This window comes from Pistacia vera, unplaced genomic scaffold (assembly GCF_008641045.1).
Source record: "Pistacia vera cultivar Batoury unplaced genomic scaffold, PisVer_v2 Contig270, whole genome shotgun sequence".
Taxonomy (NCBI): domain Eukaryota; kingdom Viridiplantae; phylum Streptophyta; class Magnoliopsida; order Sapindales; family Anacardiaceae; genus Pistacia; species Pistacia vera.
In genome coordinates, this window is record NW_022196080.1 from 376165 (window position 1) to 401778 (window position 25614).

At 33.7% G+C, this 25614-nt stretch overlaps 2 protein-coding genes across 3 annotated transcripts; one reads left to right on the forward strand and one right to left on the reverse strand.

Annotated features, from left to right (window-relative positions):
• Nucleotides 1–10780: 10780 nt before the first annotated feature.
• Nucleotides 10781–11934, forward strand: LOC116133502 (chlorophyll a-b binding protein P4, chloroplastic). Its single transcript, XM_031419205.1, has 3 exons — nt 10781–11062; nt 11160–11575; nt 11665–11934. Exons 1-3 carry the CDS (start codon nt 10857–10859, stop codon nt 11799–11801), a joined length of 759 nt encoding a protein of 252 aa, XP_031275065.1. The 5' UTR covers nt 10781–10856; the 3' UTR covers nt 11802–11934.
• A 17-nt stretch (nt 11935–11951) lies between these two features.
• Nucleotides 11952–18967, reverse strand: LOC116133501 (agamous-like MADS-box protein AGL65). 2 transcript variants are annotated; one of them, XM_031419204.1, is made up of 13 exons: nt 18811–18962; nt 18322–18377; nt 18018–18203; nt 17070–17129; nt 16946–16964; nt 16748–16812; nt 16647–16662; nt 16488–16549; nt 15270–15366; nt 14623–14670; nt 14394–14515; nt 13758–14142; nt 11952–12362 (listed from the first exon to the last, which is right to left on the reverse strand). In XM_031419204.1, exons 3-13 carry the CDS (start codon nt 18200–18202, stop codon nt 12342–12344), a joined length of 1080 nt encoding a protein of 359 aa, XP_031275064.1. In that variant the 5' UTR covers nt 18203; nt 18322–18377; nt 18811–18962; the 3' UTR covers nt 11952–12341. The 2 variants fall into 2 exon arrangements, with proteins under 2 accessions (XP_031275064.1, XP_031275063.1); XM_031419203.1 differs by lacking the exon at nt 18322–18377 and having other exon boundaries at nt 11953–12362; nt 18811–18967.
• Between the last annotated feature and the right edge of the window lie 6647 nt (nt 18968–25614).

A 25614-nucleotide genomic window follows, 5' to 3' on the forward strand; every position in this document is an offset into this window, starting at 1 on the left:
AATGTTTCAAAAGGCATTGTTTCATGAAACAATGCAATGTTTCAAACTCTATATAAAGACAAGAAGGAAGTTCTTTTAATATATACAAAAAATCAAAACCAATATTATCTTCCTTCTTTTTCTTCTCTATCTGAACTTGTTAGAAAACCCAAGAACATTCTCTTATTCATTTGGTGAATTTTCATTATAGCTTCGTGCAAATTCACAAAAGGCTTGTCATATCCTGAAAGCTATTTGCATTAGAACCCTACAAGCAATTTAGAGGGGGCAAATATCGCTTTTTGAAAAGTGTAATCTTACATGTTTCAAGTCTCTTCACTTAATATCCCCAACAATCAAAAAGCAATATTCACTTCAATGGAGATTGGAACAATAGTTTCAACCATCAAATTGATGAATCAAGATTTGGTGCGACTTGATCATTTTGATGGATCAAATTTCACTAGTTGGCAGGACAAATTGAGTTTTCTACTTACTGCTCTGAAGATCATCTATATTCTCGATCCTGATTTGCCACCACTGCCAGAGCCCACTGATGAAGACACCGATGAAATGAAGGCAACCAACAAGCAGAAGGAAGATGATGAATTAATCTGTCGTGGACACATCTTGAATGCCTTGTTAGACAGACTCTATGATCTCTACACCAACACGAAATCTGCCAAGGAGATATGAGATGCTCTGGAATTCAAGTATAAACTGAGGAGGAAGGTACCAAGAAATTTCTAATTTCTAAGTATTTTGATTTTAAATTTCTTGATGATAAACCTATCTTGCCTCAAATTCATGAATTACAAATAATTGTCAATAAGTTGAAGACTGTCAAAATAGAACTTCTTGAACCATTTCAACATGGTGCTATAATTGCAAAATTACTACCTGCTGGGGCCAAAAATCGTCCTTGGCCCAAATAGGAGAACGGGACTAAATGAGGAAGAGACCAAGCCCAATCCCGATGCAGCCCCCATCCGGATTAGGCCAATTTTATACGAGATATAATCAGCCCAAACCATCCGGGCACAAGCCTCCCAATCCCAGTTCACTTCCTGGACCTATGAGCGAGTTCAGAACCCACGACACCCACAGATCACCTTCCTATTCGGGATTAATCTCCTATTCGAGGTTACTTTCCTGTTTGGATCACTTTCCTACTCGAACACTAGTAAGACAGTTCACCACCGCCCTAATTCCTCTAGGGTTCGCAACAGAGTCACATCAGGACTCCTACTCCCACCAAGATTGGGAGACCAGACAATCACTATATAAGCAGAGGCCAGCCCTCTCACAAGAGACATTACATTACACATTCACACTCGAAGCTCTTACTTGAGAGCTTCGCATCACTGTCGTAGTCACAGTCCCCGACTAGACTTCCGATAACTTTTCTACTCCCTAGCCCTTACTATACTAGCCTCTTTCAGCTTTGCTGACTTGAGCATCGGAATGCCTACGGCCAACACCACCCCAGTGTTTCCCGTTCGCTTAATGCATTTGTTTCTCTACGTGTGCAGGTGCAGTGCCAACACCACCCTAGTGTTTCCCGTTCGCTTAACGCATTTGTTTCTCTACGTGTGCAGGTGCAGTGGATCGCTAGTGGCCTCAACCTCACGGGATTAGACCCCCTTCCGTATAGATAGATTTTTACGTCTACAGTTTGGCGCCCACCGTGGGGCCTCTAGCAATCATTCGGCTCGACGAACCTTGCTATGTAGAGGAATTTTTCATGGTAACTCTGGCCTCGAGGCTAGACTGGAGGCTCTGACCGCTCTCATACAACAAAATTCAAACAAGGTGGCCATACTGGAAGCCGAGAACAATGCAATCCGGATCGAAAACGCATCCTCAGGGCCGAAAACCAGTTTCTTAAAGAGAAGGTGAGTCAGTTCTATGATCTGGAGCTTCTGCCTTGCCAAGTACCTCCCAATCGATTCCGCGCCCCAGTTTCATCCATGCAACCTCTCCAAACCCCAGAGCACAGATCCTCGACCTCCGATAAAAGGCCACGTCCATTAAGTTCATCGATGGTCGACGACTTGATCTTGACTCATGGAGGAAAGGATCTGCCAACAGAACCCCATTCATCCGATCCACCCCAGTCTCGAGATCAAGACGCCCAAGAGATAGAGAGCCCACACCCGCAAGACCGACTCAACTCCACCATCCTCACTCCCTAGAAACCAAGTATTAGATCTCCACTCTACCCAACCGACCGACCGATTCGACTCCACCATCCTCACTCCCCAAGAACCAAGTATTGGATCTCCACTCTACCCAACCGACTGACCGACTCGACTCCACCATCCTCACTCCCCATGAACTAAGTATTGGATCTCCACTCTACCTAATCAACCGACCGACCAACTCGACTCCACCATCCTCACTCCCCAGGAACCAAGTATTGGATCTCCACTCTACCCAATCGACCGACCGACCGACTGACTCTACTCCACCATCCTCACTCCCCAGAAACGAAGTATTGGATCTTCACTCTACCCGACCGACTGACCAACTCAACTCCACCATCCTCACTCCCCAAGAACCAAGTATTAGATCACCACTCTCCCTATACCACCGACCAACCTGGTCTTTTCAAACTTTGACTATCACCACTCACCTCACCCCACGCCACCGATCAACACACAAACTTAACCTATCTAAAGATTCAATCGCCCTTCCTACCCGACCGAGCCAGCACATTGCAACACGCTGGCTCCCACAACGAAGCCGATGCTCCCATGCTTCACGTCCAGGAGATTCTCCCAATCGGGGCGACTGGCTAGGAGCAGTCTAGCACATGTTCACCCTCGAGGCGATCAAGCCAAAGGCCCTCGCCCATTCGGTCTTCCATAGCGAATGAGTGGACAGCCATGGGTCAAATGCTTGCGCATTTTATTTGGCCCTTTGGCATCCAGTAAAGAGCCTCGTGGAATCACAAGCGCAAGTCTCATGGTCAAACAAGCCGGCCGAGCCGATTCCATCCCACTCGATCACCGGAGTACCCCAACCGAACGAACCTTCAATTTAACATTGTCTCCAACTCATTTGACCCGACATGCCAACGAATACCCCTGTCATGGGATTTTAGTTCACTTCTTCAGTCGGCAGGACACACTAAACGAGCATGTGAGCCTCAGAAGTCTTGTTATCTCAGTCCCTTCAACCCTTCACACCGATTGGGCACACCCTCTTGGGGTGATTGCACATTCCAATCAGCTTTGATACCGAGCGACCCTTGACTACGAATCACCTACATCAAACTGGTTAGCTACGTCGATAATCAGTTGTCTAGGAAGGGAGACCAAGCGCGTCTCGATTGCTTCTCACTTTCTGACTTAAGAAAAACTTAACTTAGAGAGTAGGGGACAAACTGTTAGGGCCAAAAATCATCATTGGCCCAAATAAGAGAACGGGACTGAATAAGGAAGAGACCAGGCCCAATCCCGATGCAGTCCCATCCGGATTAGGCCCATTTTATACAAGATACAGTCGGTCCAAACCATCCGAGCACAAGCCTCCCAATCCCAATTCACTTCCTAGACCTATGAGCGAGTTCAGAGCCCACGGCACCCATAAATCACCTTCCTATTCGGGATCAATCTCCTATTCGAGGTTACTTTCTTGTTCGGATCACTTTCCTACTCGAACATTGGTAAGACAGCTCACCACCGCCCTAATTCCTCTAGGGTTCGCATCAGAATCACACTAGGACTCCTACTCCCACTAGGATTGGGAGACCAGACAGTCACTATATAAACAGAGGTCAGCCCTCTCACAAGAGACATTACATTACACCTTCACACCTGAAGCTCTTACTTGAGAGCTTCACATCACTACCGGAAGTCACTACCGTAGTCACAGTCCCCAACTAGACTTCCGGTAACCTCTCTACTCCCTAGGCCTTACTATACTAGTCTCTTTCAGCCTTGCTGACTTGAGCGTCGGAGTGCCTACGGCCAACACCACCCTGGTGTTTCCCGTTCACTTCACGCATTTGTTTCTCTACGTGTGCAGGTACAGCGGATCGCTAATGGCTTCAACCTCACAGGATCAGACCCCCTTTCCATACAGGTAGATTTTTATGTCTACACCACCAACTTGGAAAAGTTATAGGAAGAGGATTCTTCATAAAAGCAAAGATTACTCTTTAGAAGAGATTCATAAACATCTTCATATTGAGGAAGAATCACATTCAAAAGACAAGTCTGGGGAAACAAATTTTGACCCTTCTAAGGCAAGGGTCAATATTGTGAACAAATCCAATTATTTCAAAAGCAATAACTAAAAAAGAGTCAATAGTCAAAAAGGGAATTTCGTAGTCCCAAAAAGGATCAAGGAAAATTCAAGAATAACAAAAAAAAAAAAAAAGGGTTGTTTTGTTTGTGGCAAACCTGGGCATTTTGCTAGAGATTGCAAGTTTAGGAAGAAACAAAACGAAAAGGCAGAAGCCAATGTCATAGAAGAGGATATTATTGCTACTGAGAGCGAGGTTAACGCCATTCAAGGAAAGATAGAAGGTTAGTGGTACGATACTTGTGCCATAGACCATGTTTCTTATGACATATCTCTCTTCAAGACTTTTGATGAACTCGAAAGTGCACAAGAGATTCAAATGAGAAACGAAAATCGTTCCAAGGTTCTTGGTAAAGGAAGCATTGATCTCTTTTTTACTTCTAGAAAAAAGATTACTCTGACTAATGTTTTGCATGTTCCTGATATGAGTCGGAACCTCTTTTAGGCAAATCAGGGATTAAGACTGTTTATGAATCTGGAAAACTGATTTTATCTAGGTCTGGTGCTTTTGTGAGAAAATGATATTTGTGTGATGGAATGGTTAAATTATGTACTGTTGACAATAAATTGAATAAAAGTGCTTCTAATTGTGCTTATATGATTTATTCAAATTCTATTACTTTATGGCATAGTATACTTGCACATATAGGCATTACTACAATTAAAAGAATTATAAAATGTGGTTTACTTTGTTGTGATACTAATGGATTTCAAAAGAGTAAAATATGCATTAAATAAAAAATGGTTAAGGAGCCTTTTCATAGTGTTGTTGAAAGATCTTCTCAATTATTAGATTTAGTGCATAGTGATCTATGTGAATTAAATGGTATTTTAACAAGAGGTGGTAAACGATATTTTATAACTTTTATTGATGATTGTTCTAAATATACTTATGTTTATTTATCAAAACATAAGGATGAGGCCTTTAGTGTATTTAAATGTTATAAAGAAGAAGTTGAAAATCAATTAGATAAAAAAATTAAAGTTCTTAGAAGTGATAGAGGGGGAGAACATTTCTCAAATGAAGTTTTTATCTTTTGTAAACAAAATAGAATTATTCATCAATGTGCAGCCCCATTTACACCACAACAAAATGGGTTGGCTGAAAGAAAAAATAGAACTTTTCTTGAGATGATTAATACTATGTTGATAAATGCTAAACTATTTTTTAATTTATGAGGTGAAGCTATTCTCATTGCATGTCATATTCTCAATAGAATTCCGTTGAAAAAGAATAAAATTTCTACATATGAGTTAGGGCATCTCCAACCCAACGCCATTTTGGTATAAGTGGAAAATGTGCTCTAACCCAACACCAAAAACTACACCAAATTGGTGTAAGTGAACAGTATCACACCAAATTTGTTGTAACACTATTCATCCACACCAATTTGGTGTGGCACTATTCATCTACTATAAATATATTTTATTTTCTTATTTTTGTTATTTGTATTTATATTAATTTAATTATTATTTATATTAATATTTATAATAATAAATTCATAATAATTATATGATTCAAAAAATGATGAAAAATTAAAAACAAAACTTTATTCAATGCAAATATTAAACTACAATAACTCAAAATAAAAATTAACAATAATCTAAAAACACTAAAATTAAAAGAAAATACAACGTAAACTAAAATAACCATTTAGTATTCCGATAGATTAGTTTCGGATCCTCTAAGATCATCAAAATATTGGAAAGAACTAGAGCTATTTTGAGATCCTTGAAGAAAAGATGTGGAACGTGCGTTTGGACTTCTCCAATCGCGGTTTGCAATTGTGGCAGGATCGACACGTTTTTGGGAAAAAAAATGTATTATATGATATAATGACTGTGTGTATTATTATGCACAACATGATAATCGAGGATGATCGTAGTGTTGATGCATCGATTCAGAATCAAATGGAAGCGCCAACTGACGAAGTTGAAATTGTCGTAGATGAAAATGTCCGATTTCAAAATTTTCTTGCTCGGCATAGACAAATCAAGGATACAAAGGCTCATCATGCTCTTCGAAATGCATTAATTGATCATTTGTGGGAAGAATATACTAATTCGGAAAATTAAATTACTATCAATATGGAATTTTACTTTTGTGTTATTGTTGTCTTTTTTTTTTTTTTTTTTGGTGGCATTTTATATTAGATGTAATGTTTTTTTATATTAAATGTAATGTTTATTTGATTAAATAAATGCTTAATTTTATTAAATTAGTATAATTTTCAAAGTAATTATTATTTAGTAAAAATATCATTCTCAATATTTAATTAATATATAAAAAAATATAATTAGTGAAATAGACTAATTATTGATTATTAATAGAAAGAAAAAGAAAGAGAATATTTTAAAGAATATTCTTTTTCGTGTAATATTTGGTGCAATGGGTTGGAGATGCAATATTGAAATACACCCAAAAATCACACCAATTTGGTGTGAAACTTGGTCCAATTTGGTGTTTGTGATTGGAGATGGTCTTATGGAAAGGTAGAAAGCCCAACACTAGCATTGGATATTTTAAAGTGTGGGGGTGCCTTGCTTATTGTAAGAGTACAGATCCTAAAAGGACTAAATTAGGTCCTAGAGCTATTAAGTGTGCTTTGTTGGATATGCAGCAAATAGCTGGCTTATAGATTATTAGACTTGGAGTCTAATGTTACAATTGAATTTAGAGAAGTAAAGTTCTTGGAGAATTTATTAATAATCTTGTGATGATAAATCTCAAACTACTACTGAAATTGGAAAATCTCAAGAAGAGATACTCCAAAGGTTGTTGAGCAACCTAGTGAACCTCATAAAAGTCAAAGAATTAGAAAACAAAAAGAATTGAGATCTGATGAGATTGATTCTCAAAGAATTTCCTTTTGTTTAGTAGAAGGAAATATAGAAGATTTGATTAGGAAAATTCCTATAATTCTTCAAATTGAAGATGATCCTAAGACTTATAAAGAATCAATATTTTCTAGAGATTCTACTTTATGGAAAAAGGCAATCAATGATGAAATAGATTCAATTATGTCTAATAACACTTGGGAAATTGTTGATTTACCATTTGGTTCTAAACTAATTGGTTGCAAATGGGTGTTTAGAAGGAAATATCATACTGATGGTACTCTTCAAACTTTTAAGGCTAGATTAGTATCCAAGGGCTTTAGACAAAAGGAAGGAATTGATTACTTTGATACATATGGACATGTGGCTAGAATAACTTCTATTAGACTTTTATTTGCTTTGGCTTCAATCCATAATCTTTATATTCATCAAATAGATGTTAAAACAACATTCTTAAATAGTGATATCAATGAGAAGGTCTACATGGAACAACCTGAGGGTTTTGTTCTACCTGGGAATGAATATAAAGTTTGTAAACTTGTTAAATCTTTGTATGGTTTGAAGCAAGCTCCTAAGCAACAACATAAAAAGTTTGACTCCATTCTATCTAATGGTTTTAGTCATAACAATGTTGATAAATGTTTATATTCTAAAGTTTGTGATGATTATACCATTATTTGTTTGTCTCTATGTTGATGACATGTTGATTTTGAGTGATGATATGAAAGGTGTAATAGAAACGAAGAGGTTTCTATCCTCCACTTTCAAGATGAAAGATCTTAGACAAGTTGATACCATCTTAGGTATTAAAGTGAAACAACATAGTGGGGGTTTTGACTTAAGTCAGTCTCATTATATTGAGAAGGTACTTAAGAAATTCAGTCATCTAAATGTTAAAGAGGCAAATACTCCATTTGATCCAAGTATAAAACTTGTTGTGAATGATGGAAGAGCAGTGGCTCAACTTGAATATGCAAGTGTTATTGGTAGTCTAATGTATGTTGCCTAGTGTACAAGATTAGACATAGTATTTGCAATTAGTAAACTCAGTAGGTTTACTAGCAATCCAAGTGTTGAACATTGAAAGGCTATTGAAAGAGTTCTTGGGTATCTCAAGAAAACCAAAGAACTAAGTCTCCAATATTCAAAATTCCCTATTGTACTTGAAGGATATACAGATGCTAGCTGGATATCATGTGTGGGAGATAATAAATCTACTACAGGTTGGGTGTTTACTCTTGGTGGTGATGCAGTTTGTTGAGGATCAAAGAAAAAACTTGTATTACACACTCAACCATGGAAGTTGAGTTTATTGCTTTAGCAGGAACAGGGAAAGAAGCCGAGTGGCTTAGGGATCTTCTTTTAGAAATCCCATTTATTTTAGAGCATATGTCAACTATACCAATACATTGTGATAGTCAAGCCATTTTGTCTCGTGCATACAGTGGTGTGTATAATAGAATGTCAAAACATGTTAGTCTTAGATGAGTATGTGAGACAGTTAATTCAAAGTGGAATTATTGCTATCTCATATGTGAGATCAAGTGAAAACTTGGCTGATCCATTTACCAAACCTCTTTCAACAGAGTTGGTAAAATCTACATTTAGAGAGATAAGGCTAAAACTCTTGAACTAAGAGATCCACCAATGATGGCAACCCAACTTAATACTAGGAAATGACTAGTCTTAAGTTCAAAGGGTACAAACAAGTCATTGATAAGTGAAGAGTTTTCAACACTAAATTTAACTTTCAAAGCCCTATCTATATTAGATGATTAGTGTTGGTTGTTACAGTTGAGTTTAAAACTCTTAATGAAGTCCAGTTTATGTGTGACAAGTATCTTAAATGTAACAAGGATATTAGAAGAGCTTCACCTATATGAACTTAGAGGTGGTGTCGCTTCTCATGAGAGTCAGAGTTTCTCTCAAGAAAGTTCATGAAAAGGATGAGCACATGGCCATAATAGTGTTAAACAAGTTTTATGAGGAATATGTGAATGTTGAGTGTGTTCGCATGTGATATCACCGGTTTTGTTACAAAGAGATAACTGGTTCAAAGCATAGTGCTACCTGGAATTTCAACAACGCTTTTTTATTCTTACACTAAGGTAATGTTCAAATCGAAAGATACATTTCTTTATGCATATACACTGCTTGGATTTTTCTAGCATGTGTTTCTTAATTTATATTTAACCAGGTGGGGGATTGTTGGAAATTGGTTGTTTATGAAAGTAAAAGAAAATTTTTGTTTCTCTATCTGAACTTGCCAGAAAACCCAAAAACATTCTCTTATTCATTTGGTGAATTTTCATTATAGCTTGGTGCAAATTCACAAAAGGCTTGTCATCCCAAAAGCTATTTGCATTAGAAACCAACAAGCAATTTAGAGGGGGCAAATATCGCTTTTTGGAAAGCATAATCTTACGTGTTTCAAGTCTCTTCATTGAATATCCCCCACATGGGTGTTCCCAAATCCTAAGGAATTACATTGTTTTTGGCCCGTAATTAAGAATTCTACAAAGTAATACAAAGTGGCAAGTTATAATACAATTAGATAATTTAAATAAACTAAAGTAGATAACATTGATTATCACATCAATTTGTAGAAATTAATTTGTGAATGTAGCATTATTAGAGCCTCTTTAATTAAGCTTATTCACTTGCCAAAAGACTTTATTTAAAGCCATAAGTATTTAAAAAAAAAAAAATAAAATGTTTGGTTGCATTTTTAAAGTGTTATGGATTTAAATAAGTTATTTTACAACTTATCTCTTTTTGAGCTCATTTAAGTGTTAAAATTTCATAAGAACCCTTATTCATTTTATATATTTGACTTGATTGATTCTAGATATTAAAACCAATTTCGCAAATTAACACTATAAAGTTCTTTTACATTTTCCTAAAAAAAAACTAACAATATTTTCATAAAGGTTTACTCATATAAACTTTTCTTTTATAAGCCTACTCAAGTCAACCGCACCAAACATGCTCTTGTCAATTTAAGTTTTTTTTTTTTTTTTTTTTCCCGCATTTATTGGTGTTGGTTGTTGCTTGTTATCCGGGGCTTTTCTTTTAGGAATTTATTGGGCTTCTACTGTGGCCACCAAAGTCCTCCAGCTTGGATCTCTAAATGGAACAAATTAGTAGTAGCTATATCCATTTTGCAAGAATATTTAAATCTTGATGTAAATCTGGGTGATATTTTTAAAAATGTATTTATTTTTAATCATATTGAAATTTATAAAAAAAAAAATCTCTCATTTCTAAAAAATTATTTTAGTTCTCAACTGTCAGACTAACCTATATTACTTATGTAGGAATTTAATTTATCCTAATACTATATGTTTTATCTCTGAGGATGTCTTTTGCTTTGAAAAGCCACTTGTCACCCTGTCATAGGACGGAAATTCATACCTGGCATATCAACATTATAAAGATCTTCCTACGTGGCAAAAATGGTCCCACAGTATCTTTCATAACCAACAAAAACAAAGAAATAGATTTAAGGATATAGCATCAAGATAAAGAGATAAGGCCTCATACTTCTCATTGGCTAATCCAAAACCTACAGACGCATCTCAACCGTCGGATCAATAAAATCAACAACACTAACCCACATTCAACGACAACCACAAGTGTCGCTACAAAGCCATGCGCTTGACATTTCATTTTTATTAGCTGACACTACTCTACCGATCTTCCACTCACTTTCTTCACCGTCGGATAATATGGCAACCGTCACAACACAAGCCTCGGCTGCCGTGTTCCGGCCATGCGCTTCCAAATCCAGGTTCCTTAATGGCTCTTCCGGTAAATTAAATAGGGAAGTGTCCTTTAAACCAGTCACTTCTTCATCAACTTCTTCTTTCAAAGTTGAGGCCAAGAAAGGAGAGTGGTTACCGGGTTTGCCTTCACCTGGTTACCTTAATGGCAGGTACAGAACTCAACTCAACACAGTTTTAAAGACGATTTATTCATTTCATAAGGTGACTAATTTATAATTGAGTTCATTTGTCTTTTTATGAATGCAGTCTTCCAGGGGACAATGGATTTGACCCTCTAGGTTTGGCTGAGGACCCGGAGAACTTGAAATGGTATGTTCAGGCGGAACTTGTTAACGGGCGGTGGGCGATGTTGGGTGTTGTAGGAATGTTGTTGCCGGAAGTTTTCACCCAGATCGGAATTATTAATGTGCCCAAATGGTATGATGCTGGGAAAGCTGAATACTTTGCATCATCCTCGACCCTTTTCGTTATCGAGTTCATCTTGTTTCACTATGTGGAGATTAGAAGATGGCAAGATATCAAGAACCCAGGAAGTGTGAACCAGGACCCTATCTTCAAGCAATACAGCTTGCCTCCTAATGAAGTTGGCTACCCTGGTGGCATTTTCAACCCATTGAATTTTGCACCAACTCTTGAGGCCAAGGAGAAGGAACTTGCCAATGGTAAATAATCCAGAAATGGGCTTTTCTGTTTTGCAGAGAAATATTTTGTGTGTGCCTGAGCTGATAATATATGATGTTTGAATATGCAGGGAGATTGGCAATGTTGGCATTCTTGGGATTTGTGGTTCAACACAATGTGACAGGAAAAGGACCATTTGACAACCTCTTGCAGCACCTCTCAGACCCATGGCACAACACCATTGTTCAAACACTAAGGGGTTACTAAATCAACTGTCTTTCTTTTGCAATCATTTTGAGTGAGATTTGAGCATCAATGTAAACATGGGACCTTCAATGTACAGGGGAACTTAGATGGCATTTATATTATCGTTTACATTACTTGCCCAAATTAAAATTTACTTTCTGTAGCAAGAATGAATACATACAAACATCTGCTTGAAAAACCCATTTTAACCATAACTATGATTTTGCTATCGTTTTCTACAAAGTATAATGTACAGCTTGGGTGACTGATGCGTATATTATCAGAAACCCATCCCTGTTACATAAAACTTTGTTGCCGAAACAAAAGATTTCATATTTACAGATGATCTAGTGAACCTGTTTGATTTATATACTACAAACAGCTAACATGAACACTTCACAAATTAAACAAACCATCTATCCATCTCTTAGTTACTCTTCTTATATCACAAACTTCATCTGGTAACAGGCCAAACTCCACACATAATGGTTACCGACGGATGTCTAATGCACATCAACTTCGCAGCTATCAGCCGTCTCATCCGTTAAAAAACATGTTGACTCATGAAAGTTGATTTTGTGGCTGCAAAAAGAATGAAATTAATAGAAAATCATTAAGGCAGACAGTCTTCAAAAACTACAGGCCAGAAACTAGCAAGAAATAGACACACGAACATGAAGAACAAGAAAACTCCTTTCATACAAGTTCATCACAACAATTCAGCTTTATCTTTGATCAGGAGAGTTTACTTTTCCCTGGTTTAGATTTGAACCCCATTCCAAAACAATAAGAAAATAAAAATAAAGAGAGAGGGAATTAATCTTAGTCTAGCACAAATTTATAGATATGGATTATATATCATGTCTTCACATGGAGAGCTATAATTACTAGATCATGTGAGGAGGGTAGTTACCTTTAAATGAAATGAACAATAATAATATCCATTAGTCTAAGATTATTTTTTTTTTTTTTCTTATTTTCAGTCATACGATAGAAACACCAACTCCCAACATGTAATACTTTTTCTGTGACTTCCAATGGCACCAGAAAAGGACTCAACTTCACTTGAAAAGTCAATCAAACATTTCCTTGAGCGACTCAACCGAAATAGCTACTGAAATGTACCAGGTCGAAAAGTTTTTTTTACACAAAGTAGTCAAAATTTTATATTTCCAAATTTAGAATAAAAAAGCAGTAGCTTCCAACTATTAGGAGAGTTCATCTATCTACGACTAGCACATTCTAACTCAGAAGAATTTTTTATTTCAGTCTACCAGCAAAGAGTCTAATGTAGTGAAGCTAAATTCTACTACGAATAAGAAATATGGGTATCTTCATCTTTCCATTTCAGGTTTATCAAAACAAAATGCAGATATCTTCACTGCCAGTTGGGACTTAAAACAGTAGATGGAGACAGAGAGTTATCATAATGATTGTGAAGTGTTGACACTACAGAGTGCATTAACATCAACCAGACTCTTTATTTGCAAGCACCTAATGATTAGAAATTTAAGACAATTGGCTACAGTCAGCAAGATTCCTAGAAAATTTATGGTTCTTGCTCTTTGTGAGTGATTTGAACTGAAAGAAATACAAGGATTTTTGAAGATAGTGGAGGAGAAGAAATTGCTGCTCTATGAGACAAAAACAAGTTTTTGGCATCTCTTTACGCTTTTGTCTCAAAAGCTTGAAGACACCTATTTTTCTCTATCCATCTTTAATTGGTTAGGAGTTGTAAGTTATTCTGGTCTTTTCGGTCCATTGAAGCTCCATTATACTAATAAAGAAGCCAACATGTTTCAACTAATAAAGAAAACAGATTCTTTCCACTTATGGGTACTGTACATCCAGAAAACGACACATGATTGACAAGTTAATCAAATGAAACTCAAACAAAATTAATCAATCCATTATCATGGATCCCAATCCTTCTTGGAATTCAAAAATAAGGGAAAAAGTAGGTGGAAATAATCTTACTTGCTGGTATGAGTTATCATCAAACATGGAAATTCCACAAGGCCCAGATGCAGAAACCCAATCATGATGCCCATTGCCATACACGGGTCTAGGGAGTTCAAAGTTGCTATTGACTTGATAAACTGCAGGGTGTCCTTGCAAGTTCATCTCCATCTCACGCTTCAACTTCTTATCATCTGGCATATCCAAACTACTATATGGAGGGTATGCATATTGCTCCCCAACTTGTAGACTCAAGCATGCACTAGTACTCAACTCATTCAAAGCACCACCTCCATGTCCCATATTATCAGCTTGCACTGAGTTGCCAACCTCTATTTCTTTACCATTGCCCAAGAAACTAGAATAGCCTGGGATGGAGCCATCTTCTGAGCACCCCATATCACTGAATACACAAAAACCAGTGGGTTACAAGAAACAACAGAAGGGAAATGAAATCTATGTGTTAATTCAGCCGTAAGAACTAAACAAGAAATGAAGAAAAGAATAACAAATAGATGAGAACACGAATAAAACTTCATAGTATAAAAATCCAGATTGCCAGGCAGTATAATAGTACTTCATGAAGATAATGTTCAGCAGTAAACTGAAGGTACTGGGACATGAAATTTCAAGTTATATATATATAAAACTCACCTTCTAGGGAGGAAATTTGGCTCATTTTGTACTAAAAGATGTTGACTGTCAGTATTTGGAAGCCATGATAGAGGTTGGGATTCTTGTAAACCACTCATCATCAAAGGTAAATGTATTCCATTCTGAAGTGATGCAACAAAAGTACAAATAAGATTTTGTGCCCTTTGTGTGTATGTGTCTGGGAAAAAGAGAGAGAGAGACTAATGCCTCAGATTAAGAATCTGTTTACCTGATTGGTAAAATCCAGTGGCATAAGCTGGCGCTTTCCAAAATTTTCCTGCTAGGAAAGGAATATCAGGTAAGTCAGTCAGTCATATCAATTTATTATAAGTTACTATTACAGGCAGGTAAATACTTTGCCCTACTTCTTCAAAATCTTTCAAACAGAATTCAGGATATAAGTTCTATAATTTTAACCCATTAAATGAAAATTAACATCTCAAAAGCCTGTTTTAAATTGTCAAGTCGCAAACAAATAGTTACAAGATCTGATTATGAGTCTTTTGATGTCAGAATAGATAACTATTTCCAATTAGAAGAATCGCCCCGCGGTCTCAACCCAATAAATTTCAGTAGGAATTAGAATCCTTTTCTTTTTTCCTATAGTGGATTGTTTACGACATCATGATCAATTACAGTTTCTACCATCTGCTTTTGCCACTGTGTAAAGATAAATTAAATACCTTCAAATTTAATACAGAAGTAATATTGAACTAGGTAATCTACTTCCATGTCTGAAATGATATTATGACTATTTTCTCAATGTAAAGCAATATGTACATAGATATGAATTCACTAGCTTCACCAAGGGAAAAGAATATCTATGAATCATTACAAATTGCCATGTGACAATGATTAAAAAAACAAATTTCATACCTTGTGCAGACTAATGCTGTTAATTGATTCTCTCAGTGAGTCTTCCATCTGCCTAAGATATTCCACGCTGTCAACATTGCTAGGATTACTCCAATAGCTGAAAAAATGGCATTATGAAGTAAGAAAGGCATAAGAGAAAATTCAATATTACATAATTCTAAATAGCCAATCATATATTTTCAAGTTTGTATTCATGTGTTCTGCTTCTCATGATATACATGGTATATGGAAGTCGTTAAAAGATTAGAGGGAAAGTATAGATATACTTGCTGGGCAGTTATACTTGAAATAATATTTTAAATTTGTAGATGATATCGAGAAAAATCTATATCATACACTTGTTTGCTAATGGGCCATGAAGGGAAACAGAGGAAGAAATCACACAAGAACAGGCTGGCGGGGCTAAATTTTAGATTGCCAGATGCAGAAGAGTTAATGTTTGGCAGAATTTAGACCTGATTATTTTCTAGCAAAAAGTGAATTGTTCATAGAATATACCTAGAAGCCAGCAAATAATCGTTTGATCCTTAACCAGCACCTATATGCACCATTATATCCCAAGGATGGTGTGTATTTGTGCGTGCTTCCACGTGTATTAAGTTAATATCAGTCAAATAATAAAATAATGAGCTAATTATGTGAATCAGTTTTGATCAGTGAAACTTAATAATGCCAATTTCATTCAAGATGAAATGGATTGACAGTAAAACTGAACAGATAAAAATTGACTGAAATATTTTATACAAATATATTATAGCAGTTCCCTATTGAACAACTACTGTTCTCTGAAAACTTACTCTATGGCTCTGACTGCATAAAGGAACAATTCTAAGAATAAGAAAGTGTCACTCAACAGACAAATACACTCAGGGGCACACAAGTAAATACTTTCTCATATATTACCATTTGAAAAAGGATGCAGCAATTGATAAAGGCAAACAAAACAGCAAGCAAAGGAAAGGCACAAAGCATTTGATTGGAGTTACATTTTTAAATCAAAAGATAAGATTATGGAGCCTCTAAAGCTCTTACCACTAAACTGTGCAGCACCGACATTCAAAAGAATAAAATATAAATTTACACACAACATCAAATTCTAAATCACACAGTGGTATAATCAGTGAGTTCTTATTGCATATATGTTTCATGATAACATCAGATCCACAAGACCAACAAGAAAAAAGGAACTCTTTAATAACCAAAACCCTGAAGGTGCACCTCAATCTCTTGTGTACTCTTGTAAGTTGAGCTTGCAGTAGTCTGACTTGATCAGTCAACTCCTACAGATAAGACAAAACGATTTTATTGACATGAAAAGTAAATTCAGAATATCAAAATGACCATAAATATTGACAATGCTAAAAAAGGGATTTGTACCTCAACTGTTTGAGTGCTGCAAAGACAAATAAATGGGTACTCAGATCCTTCAAAAGATTTTACTCAAAACAAATCCAAAACTTGACAAAACAATTAGATACCTTGCCCCCAAAAAGTCCTGAATGTTTACATCATGGTCCAACTTCTTAAATGTTTTCTTCAGTGCCTATACTCTCAAAAAGAACACAAAAATTGTTAGCATGAATGACTACAAAGGTTGATGTCAAATCTATTCTTAATACGAAAAAAGCCCATGAACAAAAAATCATATTTAAGAGATGGGCTGCGATCAGTCTTACTTCAAGGCTCTCCAATTTCCTGTAGCAGTTAAATGAAAAATACTTAGCTGTAGTGCATAGCAAATTTAACTAAAACAGTAAAGGAAAAGTCAGAATCATAATTTCAGTGTTAGTTTTATCATACCTTTTAGCTCTTTCCTGAGGAGTTAATTGAGCAAATCTTGTAATTACTTCTTCAATATTGCTGAAAAAATAAGAGATACAGCAAATTAATGATATGGAAAATATTTAAAAACCATAGTAGTCATATTCTATTTTGGCATCAAACGATATTTTGCTTTTGAACTTTTATTTTGAAATCATAAAAAAAAGGCTCTTATCCACGTTGCTCAGAGTTCAACAAAAGTTGTTAAATCTTTTTCAACAGAAATGGAAAATTAAACACTTGTTCTCAATATTTTAAGGAACAAAAAGAATTTGCTATTGCACCTGAAATGCTACAAACATGGATGCTGAAAGTAAAAAATCACTGCTTCAGTTGATCCCAACAAAAATGACTCATAAATTACACAACAGACATGAAGAGAAGTAGTATTTTTTCTTCACCATTAATTTTACGCATACTTTTCAATAAAAGTGCCTAAAAAGAATCAAATAAGTAAGCACCCTTCGTTTCTTCATAATATATTGGCAAAATTATTGCTATATGACATGGCTTTCTCCATCCAATTTAAACTTATAGTTTATGAATGCAAACATGGTTACCATGATCTTACAAAGACAATGAGGACAAAACAATCCCTGAAATTTAAAACAAACACACTTATTCTGTATATTCATAGATTTCTTCCAGCATGCCACAAATATTTATGTTGATTTGTATGGGCAATGTAAAGGAGCCAAAAAGAGTAGAATTAAAAAACCTGCAATAGCTATATACACATTCTCTAACAAAAATTTGTCATATGATTGTAAAATGTATTCTATAGTTATCAATAAATGTTCAGCAATTAGTGAAGGAAGGACTTCTAAAATGATCTGAGATATGCAAGCTCTTACTGGAAAATCATACCAATAAAACTAATAATATTTCCCAACCGAACAAACCATGCATGTTTGCTTCTCAATATACCTTCGTTGTCCATGAAATAATGTAGGCCGTCCAGTCGGAGAAAACATGAGAAGGACTATATCTATGTCACACAAAATTGATAACTCCCTAGCTTTCTTCAAGATCCCATTTCTTCGTTTCGAATAAGTCACTTGGCGGTTGCTAGTGCTCTCTAATCTCTTTATCTTTAACTTAACCCTTCCCATCCTGCAAATTTGATAAATATCTCTTAAATGGTCATAACCCCTTGAAATTTCCAATATCCAAAAGCAACTGATTTGAGCCAAAATACTTATTTCTTCTCAGGAATGATAATTTTACTCACTTTAGTTTGAAAAATATAAACTTGTCCAACTGAAGCTCTCATCCCAGGCACTACCACTACATAACCATTTACTTTTCACCAAAAATTCATACCCATAATTTGCAAAGAAAGAAAAAATGAAATTGCTAATAAACAAAGCATGGAACATCAAAAGCAATTAAATTTGATCGAAACCCCATCAAAATTATTATAGGGCTTTTAAAAAGAACAGAACCAAAGAAAGATGGAAAGACAGTAACAAGACCAATTCATTAAGAATTCGAAATTTAAGCAGCAAGCCAAAAACTATATATCTATGTAAGAAAGCTTTTTATTTTCTTCAAAAAGGAAACCCGCAGAATTAGCAAAAGAAGGTGCAAGAAGACAAAAAATAGAGCAAAATAAGATCATGGAAAAAAAGGAGAAAAGAAGCAGAAGAAATAAAAGGGGAAAAGAGAAAAACAATAAACAAGAAAGGAAGGGGAGAAAGGAGTAAAGTAATGGGCTTACAGAAATGTGAGGAGGGGCTAAGCTGTGATTTCGGTGGTTAAATTGAGCGGGACCAACCAACGGCAAATTGTGTGTAGAGAGAGTCTGTCTGTCGGAGTTTCCGTTTCTGCATAAGTGCGAGCAACGGGCGGTTACAACTTGTTTTTCTTTTTTCTTTTTCTTTTTTTTATTTACTGTTCTTAAATTCAGAAATTATATTTTTTAATAATTATTTAATTAACCAAATTTTGGGTGCGTTAAACTAAATTAACTACCAATCTAAATCCTAAACTATATTAACCAACAACTATCGAAATTCCAAAATTATCCTCTATTTCTTACTTTCCCTCATTTTTGTGAACTTTAACACGTTAATTTAATTACCATTTTTTTTAGTCCGGTAAACCTCTTTCTAAAGCCCACATTAAATAGAATTCATTAAATAAAAATTATACAAATAATCATATTACAAAGTTAACCTTGTATTCTCCTTCTCCTATCAACCTTAACTAGTCATGTTTATACAAAGTTATGTAGTTTGAAATAAAATTGGATATTATTATAGACAGTCAAATCAAATATTCTAATCTCATATCTTATTAACTAGTTTATTTTTAGAGTAAACAACATATTCTCACCCGAGGTTTAGCAAAATCCTAAGTTGATACCTTTAGTTGCATTTATTATAGATTTTCACTCTTAAACTAACACCGTTAGTGGCTGTTAGAGGTGGTTAGAAACGACGAGTGAAGTTAGCAAGTGAAGGCATGGGTTATGTAAATGAGATTGTGAGGAGTCCAACGGTGGTCTCAAAAATGATTTTGGATTTTGAAATCAATCAGAAAAAACCAAAAAATGTTGACTTGGACGCTGCTTTTTTACTAACATGAGCTCATCAAAAAAAAAAAAAAAAAAAGCTAAAGTAAAAAGTTAAGACTTTAAACAGTGTTACTTTGAGAGTAAAAATTTGGTATAAATACAACCAAGGTATCAACTTCAGATTTTAGTTACTAAACCTCAAGTGGGAATATGTCGTCTTCACTTATTTTTATGACAAACTATTCAAATGAACGTATAAACACTTAACAGTATAAACAATCTAAGAAGTAGTAATTTCCTTTATTTATTTTTTATTTTTCACCCAATGTAGAAGTTTTCCATAATTCATTTATTACAAACATAAATATCCAATTAATTAATGATATTGAAATGTTTTCTCCATCCAAAAGCAGTATTTTGTTTTAATCTTGCTTTCTTTATAGTAATATATAAGAATATTAAGAATTCCATTGAAGATTAGATTAATAAAAGTGGGAGAAAATCAAGGTATTTTTGGAATAAATTGTATTTTAAATAAGGTTAAAATAACACTACTCTTTGGTATTTTAAATTGAGTTAATTTTATTTAGCCAGAAATTTGTTAAGTTTCAAGCACTTTAATGATTTTCAAAAAGTATTAAATATATATTCAATTTAATGTATATATTTTCTCTATATAAACAAATATAAAAATATTTTCCTTATGTCTACAAAAACAAATAAAAATAAACCATGCCTTTTCTCTTCTCTTATGTAAAAATGATAAATACAACTGAATATACACATAATCATAATGGTTATGTTAATATATATAGTTGAATACCTATCTTGGTTGATCGACACGTGGCACATTTTGGAAGCTCTAAAATTGTTCCATTTTAACATATTGGATTGACAACTAGGATTTATGGTTTAATGAGCCCAATCAAATTACTTTATCTCGACACATTGGGTTTGTATTTATTGTTCCATCTTGACATGTTGGACTTGTATTAATAATTAATAATAATACTAATTATATAGGTGCATTGCTTTGGCATTCCAAAGCTGTAACTATTTTGACGCGTTGGATGTGCATTAATAACAAGTATACAGATGCATTGGATTGCTATTAATAATTGTGGTTTAATGACATATGTCTAGAATTGCTATTAATAATTATATAGGTGCATTGTATCAACATTGCAACTTTTCTTCGTATTCAATTTGTATTTAATTGTGTTAGTATTCAAAAAGTCTAAATAAGGGTTTATAAAAGAGGTGTATGTTCAGTTGTGTATTATTGCAATATGTTAGTTGGTGTCAACAATACGTCTGATCTTTTGTTAATTGTTTATAGGTCATGTTAGTTTATGTCAATAATACGTATTTCTTATGATTTTTGTAATCGATGATTTTTATTTATTATGTTTTTGGGCTATTTACAAGTCAAAGATTCATGAATTGGTATGGAATAAAGGCAAGATGTCCGATTGACATTGTCAAATGAGTTGTTATTTGATTATTCTTCGAACTGTAAATATATCTTCTAACTATTTAATACGAATTATAATTACATCTCCTAACTATTTTAACGGTTATTATTTGATTAAATGATTGTTTTTGTTTGGTCATATTTGAATGATTAATTGTGTTAGTCCTGCTGAACGGTAAGTGTATTCCTTAACAATTTTAATATGAAGATTAATTCACTTTTGTTGATTTCGTTTTCAAGTAACATCGTTATACGAATGAATAATTTTACTTAACAATTTAACATGAAGATCAATAATTTTGTTATGTTTGTTTTCAAGGAAATGTTCATATACTTTACTAAGATCAAATCGAGGGATGATCTTATTATCAACTGAACTATGTGTCATATCTATATATATAAACAGTTCATTTGTGTTGAATATGTTTTGTAAAAATATTCGTGTATTTTAATTTGTTATATGAATGATTAATTTTTTGTCCTGCTGATGTGCGAGTATATATGTTAAATGAATTAATTTTGGGATTCTGTTTTCCATTAATAGGTGTTATTGAAATATTTCTTATCAGTCTAATATGATACCCTTAAATTGGGTTAAGTAAACCATTCATTTTATACTACGCATTTCGGTTTCCATAAACATCAATAATAAATTGGCCGTAACTTGCTCAATAAAAATCAATTGATGAGCGGATTAAAATCTTTAGAAACTAGACAAACAGAGCTTTAATTTGATGTATTATACGCTTAATTTGGATAATTGTAGCCCCACTGTTAACCATTCCTTTTCATACACCACATTTCGGTTTCCCTGTTTCTTGATTTCCACTGAACAGTCAGTAATAAATTAGCTATAACTTGTTCAATAAAATCAATTGATGAGCAGTTTGAATATTTGAAAACTAACAAATAGGACTTTAATTTGATATATTACGCTTAATTTGGTAACTGTAGCCCTACTTCGAACCATTTCTTTTATCATCACACATTTCAGTTTTCACTTAATAGTCAGTAATAAATTGATCATAACTGCCAATAAAACTCCAATTGATGAGAGGCTTGATCTTTAGAAACTAGACAGATAGGGCTTTAATTTGATATATTATACGCTTAATTTGGATAAATATACCCCACTGCTGAACCATTCATTTATCATGACACAAATTTTGATTTCTCCTGTTTCTTGATTTCCACTGAACAAACAGTAGTAAATGACCTAATACTTAATAAAAATCCAACTGATCAACAGTTTAAATCTTTGAAAACTAAAGGATAGAGTTTTAATTTGATATATTTACGATGAATTTGGATAACTATAGACCTGCGGCCGAACAATTCATTTATCATCACACACATAAAAAAAATTCAATTTTAGTGATGACAAAGAAAACAAATCTTGATATGTTGTTTTAATTGTTTTTTTTTTTATCTCTTTTGTTGATATTTTTTTATGTTACGAACATATATCGAAAACGGGTTGTTGTGAATATAACAAATTTTATTTGTATTGCAAAATCATCTGATGTTGTTTCCGACATATAGTTTTAGTAAACCATTTATAATATGTTGACCATTATTATTATCCTTAAAGGAAAACAAATATTAATATTAGTGTAATTGTAATGGTTCTATCTCTTTTTTATTGATATCTTTTTATATTATATATATATATATCATGAAAGAGGTTGTTACTGAATATAACTAATTTATTTATTTAACAAATATCAACTGATGTTGATGCTGAACTATGTAGCTTTAGAAACCATTCATTTTATCATCACACACATTTAGGTTTCCACTGAACAATTAGTAGTAAATTGACTAAACTTGCTCAATAAAACTCCATTGATAAGAGATTTGAATCTTTAGCAACTAGCAGACAGAGATTTAATTTGATATATATACGCGTAATTTGGATAACTGTAGCCCATTGTCAAACCATTCTTTTATCACACACAATTTCGGTTTCTAGAATAGTCAGTAGTAAATTGATCATAACTTGCTAATAAACCTCCAATTGATGAGAGGTTTGAATTTTTAGAAACTATCAGACATGGCTTTAATTTGATATATTATATGCTTAATTTGGATAATTTTAGCCGACTGTCGAACATCCTTTTATCACACACACATTCGGTTTCCATTGAATAGTCAGTATAAATTGACCATAACTTTCTGAATAAAATCCAATTGATGAGAGGTTTAAATATTTAGAAACTAGACAGATAGGGCTTAATTTGATATATTATATGCTTAATTTGGATAATTGTAGCCTATTCCAAACCATCTTTTTACATCATACATATTTGGTTTCCACTGAACAGTCAGTAGTAAATGACCATAACTTCTCAATAAAAATTCCAATTGATGAGAGGTTTGAATCTTTAGAAACTAGTAGATATGCTTTAATTTGATATATATACGATTAATTTGGATAAATGTGCCCCACTGTCAAGCCATCCTTTTATCATCACACACATTTTGTTTCCCCTATTTCTCGATTTCCACTGAACAGTCGATAGTAAATAACCATAACTTTGCAATAAAATCAATTGATGAGCAGTTTGAATATTTGAAAACTAGAAAGATAGGGCTTTAATTTGATATATTATACGATGAATTTGGATAACTATAACTTGCTCCGAACCATTCATTTTATCATACAAACATAAACAATTCAATTTTAGTGATGACAAAGGAAACAAATATTGATATATAGTTAATTGTATTTGTTCTCTCTTTTTGTTGATTTTTGGATTGATTTTGTGTTTGATTGTGGTTTTGTGGGTTTTACAATTACCGTCTTTCTTAGGATGTATCATCAAATGCTTTTTTTGATAGGTGATGGTCAATTTATTTGCAGTAAATAGATTTGTGTCACAGGACCTTTATCTTCATGACTTCTTCAATGCTTAATTAAGTTGCATTCAATTATACTGTCGGAGTTGTTTTACTTTCTAGTGGTTCTCTTCTCAAATTCTAATTTTTTTTAATTTCTAAAATAATAGTAATAAAAATAATTCACTTTCTCTTATCAACAATCAAAATAAGTTTTTTTCCTTTGGCTCTATAAGTCTGTTGCTAAAAGTTACATTTTTCAAAAGGTTTATCTCTCTAATTGATTATAGCTTATAGTGGGTTATCCTGCAATTTTTTTGCTTTTCTACAAAGTTTTAAACTTTGGTTGCATATGTCAAATGTTGACATATATGAGAATAACCATGATGATATAGACTTTGAGTTCAATTTATGGATATTTATTTTTTATTTTTAATTATCAATTCAATATAAATGAACTTCAATATAGAAAATATATATTAAAACACACAAAAAAAAAACCATAATAATGTAAAAAAAATATAATAAACATACCCGCGCAATGCAACTTGAAATAAATATAAGTTACAGAAATTGTGGATGTCAATATAAATTTAATTTTAAATAGTTGATTGATAATATTCAAGTGATATTAAATATCATACATGATTCAACAAAATACTGACATTGAATATCAAAGACATGTCCGCAAAATAATATCAATTGTTCAAGGTGGTGATCTTGAAAATATAATTACAAGGTGGTGATTTCTCAGTTAGATGAATAATTTAATGACATCTACTATAATTGATATTAATAATTATACAGGTAAAATTAAATTTATCTTAACACAACTTTGCATATATAAAATTTATATTTACTTTAAAATTTGTATAATTTAACAATATTTATATCTTAATCTAATTAGTTTATTTTGTTAAAACAAATTTGTTTACAATCTATTTCAAAACATGAATAAACATACCAAGTTGTTTCTATATCTTTAAAAATGCAGTCCCACTGATTTATTTTGTTGTTATTTAAATATATATTATTTGAAACTTTTTGTGATTTTAGATATACTTAATTACCAATTTATTGAGAGAAACAGAGTAAATAACTAAAATACTTCGATTGTGTTTGGCAGGCCATAGTAGATTGATGAGATTGAACATAATTTAATTATATTATTCAAAATTAACAGATTAAAATATCTGTCGTTGATTAGTAAGCTAATTTGAATCAAGGTAATAAATAGTTATATATTAATGTAAATTAATTATTGATCGAAAAATATTTTTATTATTTTGATATAGTTTTGTCTGTGTGGTAAACACACTTTTTAATGTGATCAATTTTTCTTTCCTTCAATTATAACGTAGGTAAAGAAATCCATCTAAATTTAGTCAGAGGTGCTCTGCTCTCCCGAGTAAAAAAAATCAAATGCGGGCGCAGGATAAAGTGAAATAATCAACGGCGCAATTAGTTAGGTGCCGGGAACAAACACGAGAGAGGTTATAGTGAACAGAAAACTAGTACAAATTTTATTGTTATTGATGACATGAATCTCTGAACCCTAATTAAAGACGCATCTGAAAAAGGCCAGCCTGATTATTTGCAATGATTATATAAAACTCGCCAAAAAGTGGCGGGTGGTGCATGCCCGCCGCCGCCGTTTCCGTCTGCCTATTCAAAACACAGCAGATCAGAAACCC

Coding starts and splice junctions, on each gene's coding strand:
- LOC116133502 (XM_031419205.1), top strand. CDS start 10,857: ATGGCAACCGTCACAACACAAGCCTCGGCTGCCGTGTTCCGGCCATGC. Junction 11,063..11,159: donor CCTGGTTACCTTAATGGCAG/GTACAGAACTCA, acceptor TTATGAATGCAG/TCTTCCAGGGGACAATGGAT. Junction 11,576..11,664: donor GGAGAAGGAACTTGCCAATG/GTAAATAATCCA, acceptor TTGAATATGCAG/GGAGATTGGCAATGTTGGCA.
- LOC116133501 (XM_031419204.1), bottom strand. CDS start 18,202: ATGGGAAGGGTTAAGTTAAAGATAAAGAGATTAGAGAGCACTAGCAAC. Junction 14,671..15,269: donor ACAGCATTAGTCTGCACAAG/GTATGAAATTTG, acceptor CTTTCCTAGCAG/GAAAATTTTGGAAAGCGCCA. Junction 14,516..14,622: donor CACTGGATTTTACCAATCAG/GTAAACAGATTC, acceptor GCATCACTTCAG/AATGGAATACATTTACCTTT.